The following is a 22464-nucleotide window of genomic DNA, read 5'->3' as shown; positions in this document are numbered from 1 at the left end:
GGCCTCTTATATGCAGAAGGACAGTTATGCTACTGGACAGCAGCAAATATAGTCCTGGTGATGGGATGAAATTCACCTTTGGGACTGGCACTAGTCCATTGGCCTAATGTTAATTCAGAGATAAGCAGTGATAGTAAAATATTGTGCTTCTGAATGCAAAGTATTTGTCATTTCTTCTTGGAGAGTTGGGTGACCTTGGGCAAGTTATTTAACGTTGTGTACTTCAGTTTCCTCATCTGTAAAATGGGCTAGAGAAAGAAATGACATTATTTATTTATTTATTTATTTATTTATAAGTTTGCTGAAGGTGAACTATTTTTGTTTTTATCAAGCAGAGCCTTCTAAAGCCTTTCACTTGGGGGGTTTTATATTTCTTCTGCAGAGATTGAGACAGTGAAATTGGCACGTTCCGTCTTCAGCAAACTACATGAGATTTGCTGCAGTTGGGTGAAGGACTTCCCTCTCCGCAGGAAACCCCAATTGTATTATGAGACATCAATCCATGCCATCAAAAACATGCGCAGGAAAATGGAGGACAAGCATGTCTGCATTCCTGATTTTAATATGCTCTTCAATCTAGAGGTAAAGGGGGCACATTCCAGGGGCCAGTGGGATAAAGAGAAGAGGATTTGCCTTACTAACTTAAGCTCCTTTTGTGCAAGTGAGAGTTACCGATAGATTCTAAATAATGGACTAGAAGCCAAGAGGCAAAAGTTTGTTTACCTTAAAATACGGAGAATTATCTCTCTACAATGTTATTTTTAAAGAAATCATTTGATAAATTCACATACTTTTTATAAGATATCCATTTGAAAAAACTATTGTAAGAAGAGAATATATTTTGAACCAAAGGACTAGGGAGGCCACAAATCAATTTCTGAGTGTTTCACTAACTTGCCATTTAATGTTGCTCGTGTTTGAGAGTCCTATGCTTCAGTTTGCTAAAAATGCCCTTGCAATTCTTTGTTTACCATGTAAAATGTGGTGGGAATAAATGTAAAGATACCTATCTATAAATGATTTTGGTTGCCTTAGAGGAAAACTTCTGGGTAGATCCTAAGTAACCTCTCTTGTTTGACCTAGAAGGACTCCAAATATAGTTAGTGTAGAATATTCAACATTTACCTAGTCAGTTTAAGTCCATATTGAGACTTCTTTAGTCAATTGGGGGCCACCTTGGATTAAAAACCCTAGGAGCAGCACCTAAGACTGAGGTTCATTCAATAAGCATTTGTGCCTCCTATGGGCTCTTAGATACAAGGACATTTGAGGATATAAATGACACTGAGAATACAGAAAAGGAACTGGAAAAAAATTTTCTCCCTTCTCCTCAAAAGAGATTACATTTTACTAGGGTGATATAACATGTCGGCAGGTTATTTACTTAGAAATACAATAAAATTTGAGGAGGGACAGAATGCCAGCAACTAGAAGCAATCAGAAAAGGCAATTACATTTAAATTGAGAAAGGAAAGAAGGAACGGGGAATGGAGGAAGAGAGGAAAGAAAAGAAGGAAAGAAGAGAAGGATAGAAGAAAAGGATGGAGGGAGAGAAGGAAAAAAGAAGAGAAGGAGAAAGGAGGGAGAAAAGGAACAAAGAGAGGGAAGGGTGAAAGAAGGAAGGAATCAGGAAAGAAAGGAAAAACGAGGGAGGAAATAAGCATTTATTAAGCACCTGCTGGGCATTGTGCTAAGTGCTTTATAAATATTATCTTATTTGAACATTCAATTTGGAGGAAGCTAAGAATTTTAAATGAGTAGGTGGATGCATTCTAAGTACACAGAACAACCAAATGGTGGTTGTAGGCTTCATCTTTCTTTTTTAAAATTATAAACTTAACATGTGAACATTTCTTTTTTAAAGTATTTCTTATTGATCTTATTTTTACATTACTTATATTTCCTAATATAACCCATTATTCTCCCTCGCCTAGAAACCAGTCCCCATAACACAGAATATAAGGTAAGGTATAGGAGGGTATGGTGAGACAAAACTAGCCAATACATCAAAAATGTCTGATCTATATAGTGATCCCTAACAATAGTCCCCCATTTCTGCAAAGATATGGAAAGGAGGAAAAAACCTTCTCATATATCTTCTTTGCAGCCAGGCCGAGTCATTACTTTTTGTAACATTCAGTTTTGTTTTGTTTTTATTCTTTTTATTTACATGGCTGTAATAACAGCAGATGTTGTTGTCTTGGTTCTGCTTGCTTCACTATACAGAAGTTCAGTCAATCAGTAAGTATATTTCAAGCGCCTACTATGTGTCAGGCACTGTGTTGGGTTCTGGGGATATAAGTAGGAAGAATACAAAGATCCCTACTTGTAATGAGCTTGTATTCTAATGAGGAAGATAGTAAGAACATATAAATATATGCATTATACACACACATATACACACACACACACACACACACACACACAGAGGAGTTAAATACAAGACGGTTTTGGAATGGAGAATACTAGATGGTAGAATCAGGAAAAGTTTCATCTAGAAGTTCGTGTGCTGATAAGTTCATGTAAGTCTCATATTTTTGTTAATCTTACTAATTTTTTTTTCATGCATTTGTGATTTCGTGGTGTAGGAAGCTCTGGGTGAGACAGCACCTTTTTCCCAATGTAGAACCATACTTTCAACATATCAGCTTAGAGTCTGAAAGAGTTCCCAGGGCTACTGAACGGTTAAGAGACCTGCCTAGAATCACACAGCCAGTGTATGTTAGAGGCGCAAATTAAACCCAAATATTCCTGACTTCAAAACCAGCTATCTACTCTGCAATGCTATTTCTGCATCATTTTTCTTAGAGGACAGAAATATTCTATACATTCATATACCATAATTTATTTAGCCATTCCCCAATCAGTGAATTCAATTTTGTTTCCAATTCTTAGCTATTAAAAAAAATGCAGCTATAAAATAATTTGGTGCATGTAGGACCTGTCGTTGCCATGCTTGGTACATGCTTACCAGTGGACTCTGGGTCATAGGGTTGGGGCATTCTAATCACTTTCTTTGGATAATTCCACATTGCTTTTCAAAATGGTCGTGCTAATTCATAGCTATACCAACAATGCATTACTTTACCTATCTTTCCACAATCCCTCCAACATTGCCTATCCCCCTCTTTTGTTATCTTTGTCAATTTATTAGGTGTGAGATGAAACCTCAGAGTTGTTTTGGATGTGCATTTCTTTTATTATTAGTTTCTTGGGAGCACTCTTTTTTTAACCCCTTACCTTCTGCCTTACAACTAATAAGGCAGAAGAGTGGTAAGGGCTAGGCAATGGGGGTCAACTGACTTGCCCAGAATCACACAGCTAGGAAGTATCTGAGGTCAGATTTGTACCCAGGATCTCCCATCTCTAGGTCTGACTCTCAATCCACTGAGCCACCCGGCTGCTCCCCAGGGCCACTCTTTCATATAATTGTTAAAAGTTTACAATGCTTCTTTTGTGTACTGTTCATGGGCATCTTTTGATCATTTAGTGGCTGGGGAATGGCTTTGGGTCTCATATATTAAGCATGACCACTTCAGTACATAAAAAACAGAAGGCTAGAATTGAATATGAAATTGTGAACTTCTACCATAAGTGTAAACTAAACTTAGTAGCAGAGTCAAGATGGTGGAGTAGAGGCAGGAACTCACCTGAACTCTTCTAAAATCCCCTCAATATAGCTTTAATGCCTCAGATTTATCCTGGAACAGCAGAGCCAACAAAGTTTAGGGTAAAATAATTTTCCTGACCAGGTCATTCAGTAAAAAGGAAAGTTCTGTCACACCAGAGGGGTGGTTGGGCCTGCAGAGCACCATACTGCAGTAACACCAGCAGCAGACCTTGGAGGTGGCTGCATCAGTGACAGCAGCAGCTTTGGGAGTTCTAAGCTTAAAGATGTTAAGGGGGTCGGATGACTGGTCAGAAAGAAATTACAGGGTACCCTTTTCTGGTCCTGAGTTCAACACCCTGCTGTAATACCCACAGTTCCAGGTCATAGGCCCAAGGCAAAGAGGGGCACTAACGCCTAATGACCACAGAGGAGCAGGGACCATGGTCACAGTTTCAGGACCAAGAGAAGTGCTAGCATTTGCAACTACAGGAGAACAAGGTCCCTTCTTGGTTAAATACCAAAGCACAGGCAAGGAGAACAGAAGCTATACCTCTTCTTAGGTCATACCTTTCAGAAGCACTGAAGACGTACAAATCCCAAGAACTAGCTCTTGAAAACAACAGTGAAAAACCTGAAGCTTGGGACAGTACTGCCTCCACTCTGTGAACAGAACCCAACTTTAACATAAAATTAAAAGTCAAGAAATAGGCAAGAAGTAAAGATGAGCAAACAATAAAAAAAGAACCTGATCATAAAAAGTTACTATAGTGACACTTCCTTGATCACATGGTTTGATGGGGATATGATTGGGGATGTAGACTCTAAACGATCACTCTATTAAAAATATTAATAATATGGAAATAGGTCTTAATCAATGATACTTGCAAAACCCAGTTGAATTGTGCATTGGCTACAGGACGAGGTAGGGAGGAGGGAAGGGAAAGAACATGAATCATGGAACCATGGAAAAATATTCTTAATTAAATTTTTTTAAAAGTTAATATTAAAAAGTTACTATAGTGACAGGGAAGAACAAAACACAAACTCAGAAAAAGACAATGATATCAAAACAGCTACAAATAAAGCCTCAAAAAAAAATTCTGAGGGGCAGCTGGGTAGCTCAGTGGAGTGAGAGTCAGGCCTAGAGACAGGAGGTCCTAGGTTCAAACCCGGCCTCAGCCACTTCCCAGCTGTGTGACCCTGGGCAGGTCACTTGACCCCCATTGCCCACCCTTACCACTCTTCCACCTATGAGACAATACACCGAAAGTACAAGGGTTTAAAAAAAATTCTGAATTGGACACACAAGCCTGTCAAGAATTTCTGGAAGAGCTCAAAAAGAATTTTTGAAATCATATGAGAGAGGTAGAAGAAAAATTTGTAGAGGAAATAAGAGCAATTCAAGAATATCATGAAAAGAGAGTTAGCAGCTTATTAAAAGTGTTTATTAAATTAATAAGAATAGTGCTTTAGTTGTCCTTTTTGTCTTCTGAACTTTTCTTTCTCTTCTGTGTATTTTTGAAATTTCATTGACATATTTTTTCTTCCTTTTTTTGGATCACTATCACTAACTTCCCACTCTCCCCCCTTGCAATTCTCCTCTTGCAAATAGAAGTCCTCTCTTAGAACAGATTATAGTCAAGCAAAACAAATAGATACATTGGCTGTCTTAAAAAATTGTCCCCAAAGTCTTAGAGCCATTTAAAACTTAAAATGGGCCCTTCTGTAGATCTCCTTCTGCTCTACCACTTCTCTGCCAAAAAGTGAGAAGCATGATTCTTCACTAGTCTTTTGGAGTCAAGATTGGTCCTTGCATTGATCAAAGATCTTATTTCTTTCAACATTGTTTTCCTTTACAAAATGATAGTCATATAAATTGTTCTGGTTATGCTCACTTTATACTGTATCAATTCATATAAGTTATCTCAGTTTTCTCTAAATCTGTTGTCTTTATTAAGTCTTTTCAGTCATGTCTGACTTCATAACCCCATTTGGGGTGTTCTTGGCAAAGATACTAGAGTGGTTTGCCTTTTCTCTCTCCAGCTCATTTTATACATAAGGAAATGGAGGCAAGCAGGGTGAAAAATGACTTACCCAGGGTAACATTTCAAATAAGTGTCTGAGGCCAGATTTGAAGTCAGGTTTTCTTAAGTCCAGGCCCTGTACTCTTGTCCACTGTACTACCTAGTTGCCTTTTCTCTGAATCTACCTTTCTCATAATTTCTTCCAGTAACATTCCATTATATCCACATACTATGATTTATTTAATCATTCCACAACTGATGAACTCCCACAACATTTCCAGTTATTGCTTCAACAAAAAGTACTGCTATAAATCTTTTGACCCATATGAGCCCTTTCCCCATCTTTGACATTTCTGGAGTCTAAACCATTATGGTACCACTAAGCCAAAGGGAATATACAGTTCAATAACTTTTGGATTCAATCCTAAGGTGCTTTCCAGAACGGATAGAGCAATTCACATTTCCACCAATAATCGTCATGTTTCTGTCCTCTCACAGTCTCTCCAACAATTATCATTTTCCTTTTGTCATGTTTGTAGCCTCGCAGGTTTTTTCCTTTTTTCTTCTTATCTATCATTTTGCTGATTACAGGTCCTGTCTTTCTTGGATAGATACACTTCTGGCTTTCTGTCAGTTCCTGCTTTGGTTCAAAGAGCCACAGAGGCTATCGAAATGACATATTCTATTTATCAGCTTTAAGCCCTATGGAAACCTGACAAGTTTGTCTTAGTTACCCTCCTAACCCTTATTGCATGAGACTGACTTTGAGAAGCCTCATGCTGCTCTCTTTGCTGAGTTATTTCTGACTCCACTGTGATTTTTAAAAATATCTTGGCCTCTAAGAAAGAGAAAGTATCTAGGCTTGTGCTTGATAAATATGTAATTGATAAATTGGGTCTTTTATTTATTTGTCATGTCAGTTTAATAAACATTTTCCTGTTACCATCTTCTAATTCTTACTGTTAGGATATAATGCACTAAGAGAGGTAGGTTTGTTTCAAATTGTATTTGGGCATCACTTAAAAAATTATAAATCGTAATATGCCACTCGTTTAGATCAAGGTGGAATTTTTGTATGTATGTTCAAAGGCACATTAGCAGATTCCTGGTACAGTCCAGCCACACATGTATAAGAATATGATTTAAAATTGCTTGATTTCATACGTGACTTCCACTGCATGCAGTTATGGCTCAAAAGGCCCACGTGCTAGTAGCTGCTCTTTCAGGGATCCTGTTGCTACTGGCTAAAGCAGTTACTATATTTTTTTTCTTTTCTTGATTCTGCCTTCTAACCCAGGCTATTGCTTCAAATAATCACCCAGTTCCTGCTTGCTATATGTCAGGGTGGTAGTCAGTCCAGGGGTGCTGGGATGTGCACATTTCCTCTCACACATCCTGTTCACAAGGAGTTTATAATCTAAAGAAGAGAAATGAGATGTACTAAAAGAACTTCCAATCATACCTATAATTCCATGAACTCTTAAGAGACAATGGGTTAAATTAAGGGTGCCCTAATTGCAAATCCAGAGCCATTTCCACCCTAAATGTTCTAATGGACCACTTGTACCCAGTCTGTGTTAGTGCCTTCCAAACTCATACTGGACTGAATAGCCGAAGACACCATACTCTTACTCTAGCCTTGTGATGTCAGTGGTCTTTGAAAATATAGGACAAACAACAGTAATTGGGGAGCTAGGTGGTGCAATGGATAGAACACTGCTCCTGGAGTCAGGAAGACTCCATCTTCCCGAGTTCAGATCTGGCCTCAGACACTTATTAGCTATGTGGCCCTCAGTAAGCCACTTAATCCCATTTGCCTCCGTTTCCTCATCTGTAAAATGAGCTAGAAAATGGCAAACCACTCTATCATTTTTGCCAAGAAAACCCTATATGGGTTATGAAGGATCATATACAACTGAAACAACTGAACAAAAAGGGAAAGAGCCATGGACTTGGAGTCTGAGGCCCTGGGTTCCAATACATCTCTTCCCTGTCACTGCATCGTCCTTGGACAGATCTGTTCCCACTGGGTGGTGTCCTCAACTCAAAATGAATTTGTCTTAGAGGATATGTTCTATATTGCTTGTCCTAGGTGTGTCAGAATCGCTAGTCCTATTCCTAGATTCCCTGGTTCCAGATTCAGCATTCTCTGCATTGTCTCACAATGCCTCCTCCAATCCCCAGGTTTTCCCTTTATTTTTCAGATTGCATTGTGACCTTCCATTTAAAGATGTTCTTTTTAATTCTAATAGTAGGGAGGTATTCTATGAGTTTCTGTTTATGAACTTTTAAAATGCAAGTCATTTATAGTATCAGCTAAGAGCCAGAATTAAATCCTAATTGTTTTATTCTAGACTGAAGCTCTGGGTTCAAGCTTCAGGGATTTCTCACAGAATATGCTTTTTTTTTTTTCTTTTTTAATTCCCCCCTCCAGCTCTTTCCCCCAAGAATATTAGCATTTGATTCTCTTTGAGTGCTATGGAAATGCGAAAGAAGATAGGTTCCCTGCCCTCATGAGCTTTTAGTTCATTCTGAGAAAAAAAAAATGTGTACTTCTTAAAAAGGAGAACTCTTCTGAGGCTTAAACCCATTTCATGAATGACATTGTTTCATGAATGATGCTGTGACCCCAAGAAGATAGAGATCAGGGAGGTCAGTGACTGAAGAAGCCTTTATACACTATAGGCTAAAGATTCACTTAGCAGTAGAGCATCAGTCAGGCAAAATGATAGACTGTAGGCAATCAGTTATAGGGAGTGGGAGGGACAATGACATGATACAAGCCATTTGGCAGTGCTATTCACCTCCCTCTTCAAGGATATTCATACTTCTAAACTCTAGATCAGTGATGGTGAACCTTTTAGAGATGGAGTGCTGGGCCCCTCCCCCCACCTTACCCCACACAGGGGAGGGAGAAAGTACTCCCACTGGGCTGCTGGACAGAGGGGCAGGGGATGTGAAAAAAGGCACATGGAGAGGGGGAGGGGAACAGCCCACCCGAGTCCCTCTGCCTTTCTAGTAATGAACTGGGGGAGGGGGCCTCATGCCCACAGAGAGTGCTCTGTGTTCCATCTTTGGCACTCATGCCATAGGTTCACCATCACTGACCCATAGGTTATACCTCTCTACTATGTCTTGTTTCCTTAGGTATTATTTGTCTCCTTAGCATTTCCAGACTCTTCACCGATTCCTTCTGTGCCATCAACAATCTTTAAAAAGTATTTAAGAATCTTAAAAAAAAAACTTTTTGAAAATTTACCTTGATTTGAACCTGCTATAATCATATGATTTAGGAACCCATCTTCTGTATTAAAACCATCCATAGTCCATTCTGGCTTATATTCTTTTGCTAACAAAAGTCTTAAAAGTCTCAAAAATATTCTTTGGGGAATGGTGCTCACCTTACTGTCTGATTTCCCTTTTTTAAGAAACCATCAGTTGGGCAGCTGGGTAGCTCAGTGGAGTGAGAGTCAGGCCTAGAGACAGGAGGTCCTAGGTTCAAACCCGGCCTCAGCCACTTCCCAGCTGTGTGACCCTGGGCAAGTCACTTGACCCCCATTGCCCACCCTTACCAATCTTCCACCTATGAGACAATACACCGAAGTACAAGGGTTTCAAAAAAAAAAAAAAAAAAAAAAAGAAACCATCAGCTTCTGTCTTAGAATTGACACTACATATTGATTCCAAGGCAGAAAAGCAGTTAGGACTAAGCAACGGGGGCTAAGTGACTTGCCCAGGGACACACAACTAAGACATGTCTGAGGCCAGATTTTAACCCAGGACCTTCTATCTTTAGGTCTGGCTTTTTACCCACTGAGCCGCTTGGCTGCCCCCTGTGAGTTCCTATTTATTAACTGAATCATTCATAATTCTTTTTTTGGATCCACTTTGGATACCCTTAAAAAAAAACCTCAAACCCTTACCTTCCATCTTAGAATCAATACTGTATATTAATTCCAAGACGGAAGAGCAGTGAGGGCTAGGCAACTGGGGCTACGTGACTTGCCCAGGATCACATAACTAAGAAGAGTCAGAGGCTAGATTTTGAACCCAGGACTTCCCATTTCCAAGCCTGGATCTCTATCCACTGAGCCACTTAGCTGCCCCCTCAATCCCTCTTGAAGGAGTGAAATTATTTTTAAAAATTGGTCTGCATAAAAAAAAACAAAGATAAAAAAGACATTCTATTTCCAATTTATTATTTTATTAGATCACATCTTGATAAGGTTCACATCACTCATCCATATTTAACAGATGGTAGAGATGGAGGCATAGAAAAAGTCAAGCAGCTTGGTTATACAACCAATCACTGGTTGAGATGGGACTCTCAAGTCCCAAGAATAAAGAGATTTGCAGTTGAAATCACAGTTGCCTCACAAAAGAAGAAGCCTGAGAGCGAGTGGTCCAAAGAATTGTAACCAATTCTCCAGAAAAGAGGTGATTTGGGGCATTTGTTCAACCCAGCAGAACTGCTTATCATATCCAAGAGCAGAGGGGGGAAAGGGAGGGAAAGAAAATGAATTGTGTAAATATGGGAAAATATTTTTTAAAATAAAAAAATTTTTAAACTTTAAAAAAGTTTTGGTACAGATCTGTGATTGTCAGCACGGGGACCTCCCAGGATGGCTACAGAGCCATATTTGTTCTATCTTTTGTAATCTTAGCCTGGAAGAGAGGTTAAATGACTTGCCAAGATCACACAGCTAGTATGTCTTGGAAAGAAAACTTAAACTCAACTTTTCCTGATTGCAAGGCTGGCCCCAGAGCCTCAGTGCCACGCGGAGCTGTGAGGATGAAAAGACTCAGGGCAACTAGGTGATTCAATGAATAGAGCCAGGTCCAGAGATGAGTAGTCCTGGGTTCAAATTTGGCCTCAGGCACTACCTGGCTGTGTGACTCTGGGCAAGTCACTGAACCCCTATTGCCTGGCCTTTGCTACTCTTTGTTTCCAAGATGGGAAGGTAAGGGTTTAAAAAGGAAAAAAAAAAAAAAAAAAAAAAAGCAAAGACAGCAAGGTGGCTCAGGAAATAGAGTCAGACCTTGACACTCTTCCTTGGTTCAAATTTGACCTCAGACGCTTCCCTAGCTGTGTGACTCTGGACAAGTCATTTAATCCTGTTTGCCTCAGTTTCCTCATCTATAAAATGAATGGTAGAAGGAAATAGCAAACCATTCTAGTATCTCTGCCAAGAAAACCCCAAATGGGGTCCTGAGGAGTCGGACTCAACAAACAGTAACTAGAATGGGGCATCCTTGACTTTTCTACACTGTTAAGACCTTAAGGCTTGACAAAGAACTCCATCTGGTACGAATTGTGAGCAAAGATATGAGATCACAAGCGGATTTATAGAATTCGGGCTTCATATGGCGAGAATTCTGGTCTCATGAAGTATGTCTGTATAATATGCATGTTCACATGTGTATGAGACAAATGGTGTGAATTTTATATAGGTTTGGCTTTTTTTTATGTTATTTTAGCACCTTCAATCCATAAAGGCTTTTATTTACTGCCTTTTCCTACGGCCTTCCTCCTCCACCCCCTCCCCTCCGGCTGTATGAGGAAGGTTTGGAGCAAATGTGTGTGGGTGGTTTCCATGGTACAAAGTAGAAACTTCCACAGAAAGGGGCAGTTCCGCCGGAGCTAATCGGGCATGTGTATTCCAGCATCCTGGTGTGGAGACGCACATGCCCTCATGTTGCAGGTACGTCAGCAATTGCTAGAAAAGGGAAACAGTTTTTTTTAAATTGTGGAGGCAACTAACTTCACGAAAGAAGAGGAGGAATAATAATAATAATTAATAATAATAAGAGTTTTTTAGGCAGTGACTTATCTCATTTCAGCAGACCTAACAATTAATTCCTGATGTGCTCTGCTTCCTTTGACAGGACCAAGAAGAACAAGCTTACTTTGCAGTGTTCGATGGGCACGGCGGAGTAGATGCTGCCATTTATGCCTCTATCCACCTCCACGTGAATTTAGTGCGCCAGGAAATGTTCCCCCATGACCCCGCTGAGGCGCTGTGCAGGGCCTTCCGGGTGACTGACGAGCGTTTTGTGCAGAAAGCAGCCCGGGAGGTTTGTAACTTCTTCATATACGCAGTTATGGGCCCGAGGAGGAACCATTTTTGCCCTGAAATGCAGACTAAAACCACACCAGTTGAGTCCATTCGTTTAATCTGTAGTTAAAGGTCTACTTGGATTCAGATTCTGCTTTCTTCAGCACCAACATCTTCCTCTCTGGCCTTACCCCCCTCCAAGCCCCAAACCTGGCATTTCTTTACACATCTGAGGGTCTAATCCAGACTTCACTCCTAAAGCAACACGTTGAATGCTCTTGTAGTTTGCACTCACTATCTGCAGTTTGCAGAACATGGTAAGTGGGTTGGTCTTTCATGAACACAGCTCTAGATTTAGGGCTAATTTTAGGCACACTGTAGAGAAGTTCTTGGCCTGCAGTTGTCTACAAAGTTCTCACCACTGGATTTGTCCATTAAGTTTTTGCTTTCTTAATCATCAGTGCCTGTATCAGTCACTTACAATCATTTGTTTCCCTGTCTCGGGCTAACAAGTTTGGATCTGGTCATTAAGTCAGCAAATTGGAAATAGATGGGAAGGACCACTTTAGTTCCCTGTCTTAAGAGCCTGGGAGAAGAACTGGGATTACATTCCTACATTACGTTTCCTCTTGCCAGAATAAAAACTTTGAGTTTCTTCCCTACATTATAATAATTTCCCCTATTTAAAGCATTTATTGACTTTGAACAACAGAAATAAGATATTGAGGGGGTAGCTGAGTAGCTCAGTGGATTGAGAGTCAGGCCTAGAGACAAGAGGTCCTGGGTTCAAATCAGGCCTCAGACACTTCCCAGCTGTGTGACCCTGGGCAAGTCACTTGACCCCCATTGCCTACCCTTACCACTCTTCCACCTAGGAGCCAATACACAGAAGTTAAGGGCTTAAAAATAAATAAATAATGGTTAAAAAAAAAAAAAAGAAATGAGATATTGGGAAAAACAGTGGGAACTTCAGTTTTGAACCATGGATACATAATTAACTATAGATTATAAATGTTTTAGGTATTTTTGTTTTATATATATTACACATATCACATTACTTATTATATATATTACATACATAACACATATATAACATGTGTGTGTATTTGTGTCATTTTTTAGTCATGCCCAATCTTTGTCATCCTGTTTAGGGTTTTCTTGGCAGAGATACTGGAGAGGTTTGCCCTTCCTTGGCCGGGTCATTTTATAGATGAGGAAAATGAGTCAAAGTTAAGTGATTTGTTCAGGGTTGCCTTGCTAGTAAGTGTCTGAGGCCAGATTCAAATGTGGGAAGATGAGTCCTCTCATCATCATTCATCCGAACGTGGTCAAGAGTTCTTGATGCTATATGTGTGCCTTGGTAAAGCCTAGGGATCCCATAGAAAATAAGCATTTCTTCCAATGATTCCAAGGCCTACCTAGGTTAAGTACAAATCCAATGATAATAGTCACTAGATTCTTACAACTAAAGTCAGTTTGATTCAATTCGACAAAGATTTGTGGGCTCGCATGTGCCAGGAATGATGGAGATGAGAATAGGAAATAAAAAGATGCATTTAACAAACTCTAGGCTGAATATAAAAGATTTTATTGATTAAACACTATACCAAGGGCTAGATGCTAATCCCCTAAATCTCCCAGGGGCTACTCAAAAACCATAGTTTCCTGGCTTTTCCTGTTGTCATAATTTTCTCTCCATCTTAAGCATGGAACATGATAATCCTGACAAACGATTTAGAGAGATAATTCTATCCCTGAAACCAAGTATGCCTTTAAATCTTTTTTCTTCCTCATTTCCTTTTTTCCATTTCTTCAAAAGTATACCAATAGGGGACAGCTAGGTGGCTCAGTGGATGAAGAGCAAGGCCTGGAGTTCAATTCTGGCCTGAGACACTGAGACACTGAGACCCTGGGCAAGTCACTTAACTCTCATTGTCTAACCCTTACTGTTTTTCTGCTTTGAAACAGATACAAAGTATTATTCTGAGACAGAATGTAAGGGTTAAAAAAAAAAAAGAAAAGAATACACCGATATTCTTCACTGTTCCAGTGGGCCTCAGTCTTCCTAACAGCTATCTTAAATCATTTAGATCTCACACAGCGAGCTCCTTTTCTCCCTCTTGTGCCGTTAACTGCTGAGAAGAAAGTAGCTATTCCTGTTGTGAAGCAGCCCTGCCTCCTGTTCTTTCCAGAGGATGTGCACTGAAACGTCTTTATAATTTGTACTAGAGGGGCTGAGTTATCTGCATGTTCTGTGTGGGAAGGCATTCCATCGGTGGGCGAGGATTGAGAACAAACAATAAGCTTTCCCCATGTTGGCGATGGGCCCTGGGGAGGGGGAAGGGTCACTTGGCTCTGCTAATTGCATCCCCACCTTTGAGAACACTCGTCCTGGGGCTCTAAACTGCAAATGGGGGAGGACGAGAACGTTTCCCCCCCATGTAACGGTCCCCAAACCGTAGCGTCTGGAAAACCTTTGATCCACGTTGTATTATCTCTGCGTGTCTCAGAACACGCTCTGGGCTAACATAGAAACCGTAGCACTCTCTGGGATGCAGACATCACTGGGCACTCTCACATATGCCATCTGGAGGCCTCAAAACATTGGCTCCGTTTTCCCCTTCCAGTGAAATGCTAGACATCATCGCTTCGCAAACCGCGGGCCCCGAGGCTAGGAGTGTTCCGTGACCGAATAATGATTCAGGAGTGCCCGTGGGATGTGGGACACAGCAGGAAAAGCCCTGCCCCGGGATCTGCTGTGAGTCATGTAACACTGGACGAGCCATCGATAAAATAGGAAGCGGCCCCCGTGTGGCTTACGTCACAGGGTTCTCCGGGGAGTCAAATGAGAGGACACACGTGAAAATGTTTTGTTTTGTGTTTAAAGCCTTACCTCCCGTCCTGGAATCAATATGATGGACTGCTTCCAAGGCAGAAGAGCAGTAAAGGCCTGGCAATAGGGATGAAGCTGTGGGAAGCCAATAAGAGAAACAGTCTCAAAGAGATAAAAATCTGAGACTCCTCTTTTGACCCCTTTTGTGATCCTTGTGATTTCTTGTTGAAAAGTATTGTGACCTTATTGAAAAGCTTTGAGTTCCCAGCAAAGCAGCAGTTATGAGGTTAACAACTTCTCTCCAAGACTAAAGACAGAAATTAAGCAAAAGGCTGCCTGGACTCTGAATCTGTTTCTAGACACCTCAAGGTAAATAAAGGACAAAATTTAGACAAAACCTCCTCCAGTGGGGGCTATTCGTCCCTGAGAAAGTATTCCCAGACTTGGCTTTCGATAATGGGCCAGCCAAAATTCAGCCTTGGCCTTGTTCTATTCTGAAGTCAAATGAGATTTTTTGTGTTTTGATATGACATAATTTGTAACTTCTGCACATCTGTGAAGTTTTGTGAGGGTTCTTTTGTGTGAAATGAGTCTTGAAACATATATAATAAACTCCATGTTGCAAGAGAGAGCTGGAAGCAAGAGCTAAAAGATCTTCTGTGTCCTTACTTCTTATCAGATTTCTGGAGATAGATAGATCTCGAGATGAAGTGACTCTCAATTCACTGAGCCACCCAGCTGCCCCCATGAAAATGTTTTTAAAAGCATGATGTACTGGGGTTCGGCCTAGAGTAGGGAGGTCCTGAGTTCAAATCTTGGCCTCACATACTTCCCAGCTGTGCAACTCTAGGCTAATGACTCGCTCCCCAATTGCCTAGCCCTCATTGCTCTTCTTCCTTGGAACCAATACTTGTATTGATTCTAAAACAGAAGCTAAGGGTTGTAAAAAATGAAAAAAAAAATTTTTTTTTAATTTAATTTAAAGTATAATGTCTAAGTACAAGGTGTTCTGAATAGCGCACCTATTCCCCGCTTGGTAGTAAGGAGAATTCTGCCCCTGCGGATCTTCATTTTCACTGGCTTTGCATGAACCGTTTTCAGAGCCTGCGATGCGGGACCACCGGAGTGGTCACCTTTATCCGAGGCAACATGCTCCACGTAGCCTGGCTGGGGGACTCTCAAGTCATGCTGGTGAGGAAGGGCCAAGCCGTTGAGTTAATGAAGCCGCACAAGCCGGACAGAGAGGTGAGCAGCTTCTTTCTTTGGGCCTCCTCTGAGGTCTCTTTTCCACCAAACCAGTCGCATGATTATCGCTTATTAGCATAACTTCTTTTAAAGACCCTGGAAAAAAGGGGGAAGAATCTTTCCAGGTAGGGTCTGCCCGAGAGCAACTGAATGCGACCCCCCCTTCCCTGTCCTCCTCCTGCTCACTTCCAAAGAGCCAGCTGACGTGTTCCCTTCTCTGTTTTCCTGTTCTGTGACGCTGTGATGTAGGACGAGAAGCAACGAATCGAGGCCCTCGGAGGCTGTGTGGTCTGGTTTGGTGCCTGGAGAGTAAACGGAAGTCTGTCTGTCTCGAGAGCTATTGGTAAGAGATGATCCACTTTCTAGGCTCCCCAGCGTGCCTCGGCCTCCAAGTACCCAAGCGTTAACTAGGATGCAAAGCCAGAGACGATGCAGTTCCCATTATGAAAGAGCTCGTGGTAGTACTTAAACGGCAATTAAGGAATATCTTACTTTTAATTACCGCTTCATATCCTTTGGTCTGTGGAGTCTCATGTTGAAGTTCCATTATCAAAATGAAAAACGTGAAGCTAAGCCCGAGGGTGGGGGCCAGCTAGGTAGAACGGTAGCCTGCAGGACGTGGGTACAAATGTGGCCTCAGACACTTCCAAGCTGTTTGACCCTGGGCAAGTCACTTAGCCCCAATCGCCTAGCTCTTGCGGATCCTCTGTCTTAGAACTGATACTAAAACAGAAGGTAAGGGGAGAGGGGGGTAGTTTTGAGTTGTTTTTTTGTTTTTGTTTTTTAATGAATTGACCACACAGTCTCTCTGATGCTAAGGGTTTCCCAAGGTCAATGGGAATAACTCAAAATATACTTGGGGGCAATACTTAGTATCAATTCTAAGACAGAAAGTAAGGATTAAAAAAAAAATAAAGTATGTTAGAATTAATGGGCAACAAGAAAGAATTCCAGCAGTATTCCATCTTAGAGTAAATTTGGGGGGGGAGCTGCAGCACCAGAACTGAAACATAAAGGGTGTAACAGCTCAAGAAGGGTAAAATGTTGCCAATTCCCAGTTCTTTCAATTGACTTTTAAACCATGGGCCAACAGTAGCACTTGCTCTTCAAGGTCTGGCTTGCTCTCTGAAGCCATCACCAGCTCGTAAATGGATTTAATAAAAATGTAAGCAAGAAAGAGGTAATTCTCAGAAAACACTTTTAGGTGAAAATTACTTCCAACTTTGTTTAATGTGACAATTTGCTAGATAACTTTGGGATCTGTTACTGTGAGCTTTTTTACTGTCCCACTACACGGAATTCTCCGAGCCTCTCATGGGAGCAAAGGTAAGGAAGGGCAACAGAAATGGCTCACCCTAAACCGTATGGCCTATGGAGGGGCAGCCGAGTTTGCCGTCATCATGAAAATTTGTGAAATGGAAGAGCCAGCTTGTACGGTAGTCCTGGTTCACTCAAAGACCACACACGGACTCACTTTGGGCCACAGACCCATCATTTCAGGCGTCACTCTTTAGTAAGGTTGGCTAATGCCATGTGGCCAAATCTTTTTCATGTCATGGCAATGATTTTGACAATGTTCTCTAATATCTCCTTTATTATTTGTACTATGGTTTTTGTAATTCCTGTTTAAGAAGAATCCTTCTTGTCCTGATTTTCTTTCAACCACATCTATGTGATTTGCCCCCACTCTCAAGGTCACAATGACAACTGCCAACTTCCTTAGGAACTGGGCATAGGAATGGGATAAATGAAATGTATGCATATTCTCCCAATCTAATTTCACTCATTAATTTTAACCTTCTTCCATTCCAAGGCTGTTAACAGGAGCTAAAAGGATTCTCTGAGCTTCACCTCCCTCTTGCCTACTCTTTGGTAAAGGTGTTAACAAGCTGTTGAAAGGCCCAAATGTGGGGAGCAGCTAGTAAGAGAGAGGCAATGAATTTCTTTATAACTACAGTTAGTAAAGGACTCTAGAATAAAAAGCCCAAAGGGAAAAATTCTCATTTCTAGAATATATTGCTACATTAAATCTTCTTGATCCCAGAAGTCCTGTGAATCATCTTTAGACCTAGTAAGCATAGGGATCTTTAATGCTTGTTAAAGAATCAAGCAACCTACTAAAAAGGAAATAGGAAGGAGTAAAGTCAAGGAGGAAACTGGAAAAAACTCTCTCCTCAATCTTATTAGTGATACGTGACATCCAAGGTTTTTCTAGCGTGTGAAAAAAAAAATTCTCTACTTACACCATAAACATAATTTGCATCTTCAGAATAAAATCTTTTAAAATTGTTTCCTTCTCATGAGCCCTTGAGACATACGTAGGAAACTGCCAAGGGCAGATTGTAGTTCCCTGGTAAACGGAGGGGTAGCTTGAAGATAAAAAGTTAATGCTACTTCTATCATGAAATAGATTCATGCCTTCCTACCAAATTTGGGGGCGAAATGTCATGAATTTGACATCCCACACAAGAGCAGGTGAAAAGCCAGAATCTTGGCAGTGTGTGCTGGGCACAGATCTTCACATGCTCCGTTCCAAAGTAACAGTTGCAATAGCCCTTTAACTGAGAATTTGGGAACAGTGTGAGTCAGATCACATGTATTTTTAGAGCTGGAGTTCAGCAAATGATAATGATGATGATGATATTATAGTCAGGCGATGGTAAAATTCAGAAGAGAGCGATCAATAGAGGCCACTGAAGGCCCAGGTCTGAGAGTTTTCATGAGATTAAAGAGACAACTAGAAGCCACAGTAGCCTTCCAAGAAGTGAAGAATTATGTGTTCAAAACAGTAAGAGGATTCTGGCTGCTGGATGTAGTAGTGGAAGGGTAGGCAGATAATAATAACAATAATAATAATAAGTTATAAGAACTAACATGTATATAGCACTTACCTTGGGCCAGATATTGTACTAAGGTACTTTGCAATCATTATCTCATTTAATTCTCACAGTAACTCTGTGATGTGGGTGCTTATTTTCTACATTTTACAGATGAGGAAACTGAGGCAAACAGCTATTAAATGACTTGCCCAGGATCTCACAGCTAATAAATGATCTGAGGCCAGATTTGAACTCAGGTCTTCCTGGCTCCATGCCTGGCATTAGATGCACTGTGCTGCACAGAGAGATCTGGCCAGGATTATTGGAATAAAAGGAAAAAGGGCTGATTTTGAGAAATATTTGGCATGGCAGTGGCTTCAAGGTAAAAATGACTTAAGTGTCTTCAGGATCCAATAGCTGGGGATGTAAGGGTATGACTAGTCCTGATAACAAGAGGAGAAAATCTAGAGGCATTTACAAATTAAGAATGTCTGTGGCGGTGATGATGTGACTGATTTATTAGTTATACAGTGTGAGAAGACCATAGTGCCCTACTGGGAGTATTGTGTTCAGTGCTGGGTGCTATGTTTTAGGGGAAAAAGTCCACCTCAAAAATAGAAGGTAGAGAAGGCATGGCTAGTCAAAAATTTTATATGACAAATATCTGGAGGTTCCAATGGACGGCAAGCTCTAAGTAAGTGGAGAATGCAATATGGAAGCCAAAATGAGGCAATGTGATCTAAGGCTGCACTAAGAAGCCCAGTTGTGAACTGAGAGGTAATGTTGGCTAGTATTACTTTGCCTGTATATGGTCAAGTTGTGGATCCCCAAATTGTAGAAATAACCACTAAACCTGGGTAAGTGAAGAGGGTGGTGAAAAGCCTTGAGATAGGTTGGTTGATGATTGGTTGAAGAGAGACTAAAGATATTTAGCTTGCAAAAAGGGAGAATGATAGTTACCTTTTAAGCATTTCATGAGCTGTCACATGGAAGAGGGAGTAGATTTGTTTGCTTGACCCTAAATGGCAAAACTACATACAATGGATAGAAGTTTTACACAGGCAGATTTAGGCTACATTTTAAGAGAAGGACCATTTGCTGAGAATGCTCTTGAAGGGATTCTTAGTTGGGTCCAGGTTGAACTAGATGATCTCTGAAGTCTTCCAGTTTTGAGATTATGAAAACACACATTGGCAAACAGAGAACGTCTAGAGGATGACCAGAAGCATCATGGCACTTGACACCCCTGCCGTGGATTCATGAGGCAATGAAGAACATAACGGGCCATGTTTGGCCTCCAGAGAAGACAACTGCACATCGCAGCTGTCCTTAAATAAATGGCTAACTTCTGCATTAGGGAACAAACTTGTTCTATGTAGCTGTGGGAAGAAGAACTATGACCGAAGGGTGGAAATTATAAGGAAGCAGATTTTGGCTTGAGGCAATCAAGATAATTAAGAATTAAAGTTGTCCAACAATGCATTTGGATGTATTGTGAGATGAGTTCCTTGCCTTTGCAAGTATTTAAGCGAAAGTAAGATGGCAGGGACAGATGTTTGAAGGGATTCCTGCATATGGCGTACATCTAGGGTTCTATAAAATTAGATGAATGTCAGCTATGATGTGGATTATCAATGAGGAAGGGACATATTCTGCCCTCCCTAATCTTATGGTACTGTCAAGTCTTCAAAACTATGTGGAAAGAGCTTTGTTTTAGGATCATGAAACCTGGGTTCAAATTCCAACTCTAACACCAATTTATTAGATCTTAAGCCATTTATTCAATAAATACTCATTAGACACTTACGTATATGAAAGGACCTTACATTCTGACTGGCGTGACAATATATAAATAAATAAATAGGAAGACCTAAGTCCCAATTAGTGTGAAATATTCCACTGAACATTTCCATTTGGGCTAGACCCAATTATCATATTATACATAATTCTAACTTCAAATAGGTCGAATTCAAATACATGCAGCCATTTCAAGAGATTCACTAAAGGGAATTCCCTTATTATCATTAAAAGGGAGTAGCTATGCATACAAGACACAGACTAGATGAAAGGTAATCTTAAAGGGGGGAGGCATAAACAGCTGGGACAACTGGGACACAGAAGCTGGTATTTTAGTTGAATCCTAAAGGAAGCCAGGAATTCTGAGATAGAAGTTAGAAGAGAGAGGATTCCAGGTATGGAAGATGACCCAGTGTAAAGAGTCAGGTACAAGAAAGAGTAATTATGGCCAGATCAATGAGTCAAGGAAAGGAAAGAAGGGTCAAGTTGTGAACTTTTAAATGTCATACAAAGGACTTTATACTGATCCTCGAGGTAAGAGGGAACCACTAGAATTGGCGCTGGGAGGGTAAGGCAATTAAATACCTCAAAGTTTCTGGATCAGTTTCCCCACTTCTTAAATGATGGAATTAGACTTTAGTCCCTTCTAGTTCTAAAACTCAATGAACTGTTAATGAGCCGTGTATGGAACAGAAAAGCCAAATCAAATGTTATTGCCTCCCGGTGCCTTATTTTAAACTGATGCCATTTGTTGTGCTCAGCATGGCCCAAATCTTGGCAATGGTCTGTGGCTGAAAATCTGAGCTAAAAAAGAAGCTAAAAAAGACCAGAAAGGTCTGGAGATAGCTTGTGGTATACAGGTGGTGACAAGCATCTGTTTTAGAGACCAGCGTAATAAAGGCACTTTATAAATCTCTTCAAGTATGCATTATCATTCCTTTGAGACAAGCAGTTGTTGCTCCTGACAGGCCAAGCTAAAACCTCACCCTTTTATATCTGCTTTTTAATTCCTCCAGGAGATGCTGAGCATAAGCCATACATTTGTGGGGATGCAGACTCTGCCTCCACTGTTTTGGATGGGTCTGAAGACTACCTCATTTTAGCTTGTGATGGCTTCTACGATACCGTGAACCCCGATGAGGCAGTGAAGGTGGTGGCCGACCACCTGAAGGAAAATAATGGAGACAGCAGCATGGTTGCCCACAAGTTAGTAGCATCAGCTCGTGATGCCGGGTCAAGTGATAATATCACTGTCATTGTGGTATTCCTGAGGGATATGAACAAAGCTATAAATGTTAGTGAGGAATCAGACTGGACAGAGAACTCTTTTCAAGGAGGTCAAGAAGATGGCGGGGATGATAAGGAAAATCATGGAGAAAGCAAACGTCCCTGGCCTCAGCACCAGTGCTCGGCACCCGCAGATCTAGGGTATGATGGGCGAGTGGATTCATTCACTGATAGAACTAGCTTGAGCACAGGGTCCCAAATCAATGTGCTTGAAGATGCAGGCTACCTAGATCTCACAAAAATAGAAGGAAGCAAACCTGAGAGTGCCAAATTTTGGTCACCAGTTGAAATGTTTGGTCTTACAGTACCAAAGAAAGCAAATCATGTTAATGATATAATAATGGAGAAAGAATCAGTCCGGTCTTCAGTGCATGAACAGCATGATGCTGGAGAATACCCTGCTTATCTTAACTTGGGTTCAACAGGGCAGCAGATATACAGGATGGAGAGCTTGTCTCCAGTCTTTTCTGGGTTGGAAAATGAACAGAAAAATGAACCCCTGGGAAAGCGAGGTTCTAGTTTCTCTCATTTACGCCACTATTATGCAAAGAGACGGCATGGATTCAGGCTCAAACCAAAGTTTCATACGTTTCTCTTTGCTCACGAGCCTTCCCACAAATCAGGCACAACCAGTCTGACTTCACTTATTCGAAGTGGGAATAGAAATAGGAGGTTGGTAAGAAGTTCTCTGCCATGGAGACAAAATAGTTGCAAAAAGTACAGTGAGATTCTGATGGGGATGCTTAGAAACAGTAATTGTATACCATACGCAGATATTCCCGGGAGCAGTTAA

General features: G+C 40.8%; 1 protein-coding gene across 1 annotated transcript in view; it reads left to right on the top strand.

Annotated features, from left to right (window-relative positions):
• PPM1E (protein phosphatase, Mg2+/Mn2+ dependent 1E) overlaps positions 1–22464 on the top strand; it is a 203593-nt gene extending 181129 nt beyond the window's left edge. The window contains exons 3-7 of the mRNA XM_044675063.1: positions 383–582; positions 11521–11709; positions 15625–15768; positions 16018–16111; positions 21401–22464. Coding sequence (XP_044530998.1) covers positions 383–582; positions 11521–11709; positions 15625–15768; positions 16018–16111; positions 21401–22464 — 1691 coding nt within the window. The remainder of the gene's footprint in view (positions 1–382; positions 583–11520; positions 11710–15624; positions 15769–16017; positions 16112–21400) is intronic.

Source organism: Gracilinanus agilis, chromosome 4 (assembly GCF_016433145.1).
Source record: "Gracilinanus agilis isolate LMUSP501 chromosome 4, AgileGrace, whole genome shotgun sequence".
NCBI lineage: Eukaryota > Metazoa > Chordata > Mammalia > Didelphimorphia > Didelphidae > Gracilinanus > Gracilinanus agilis.
The sequence above is the reverse complement of the archived record's forward strand: the minus strand, read 5'-3'. Positions and strand labels throughout refer to the sequence as shown.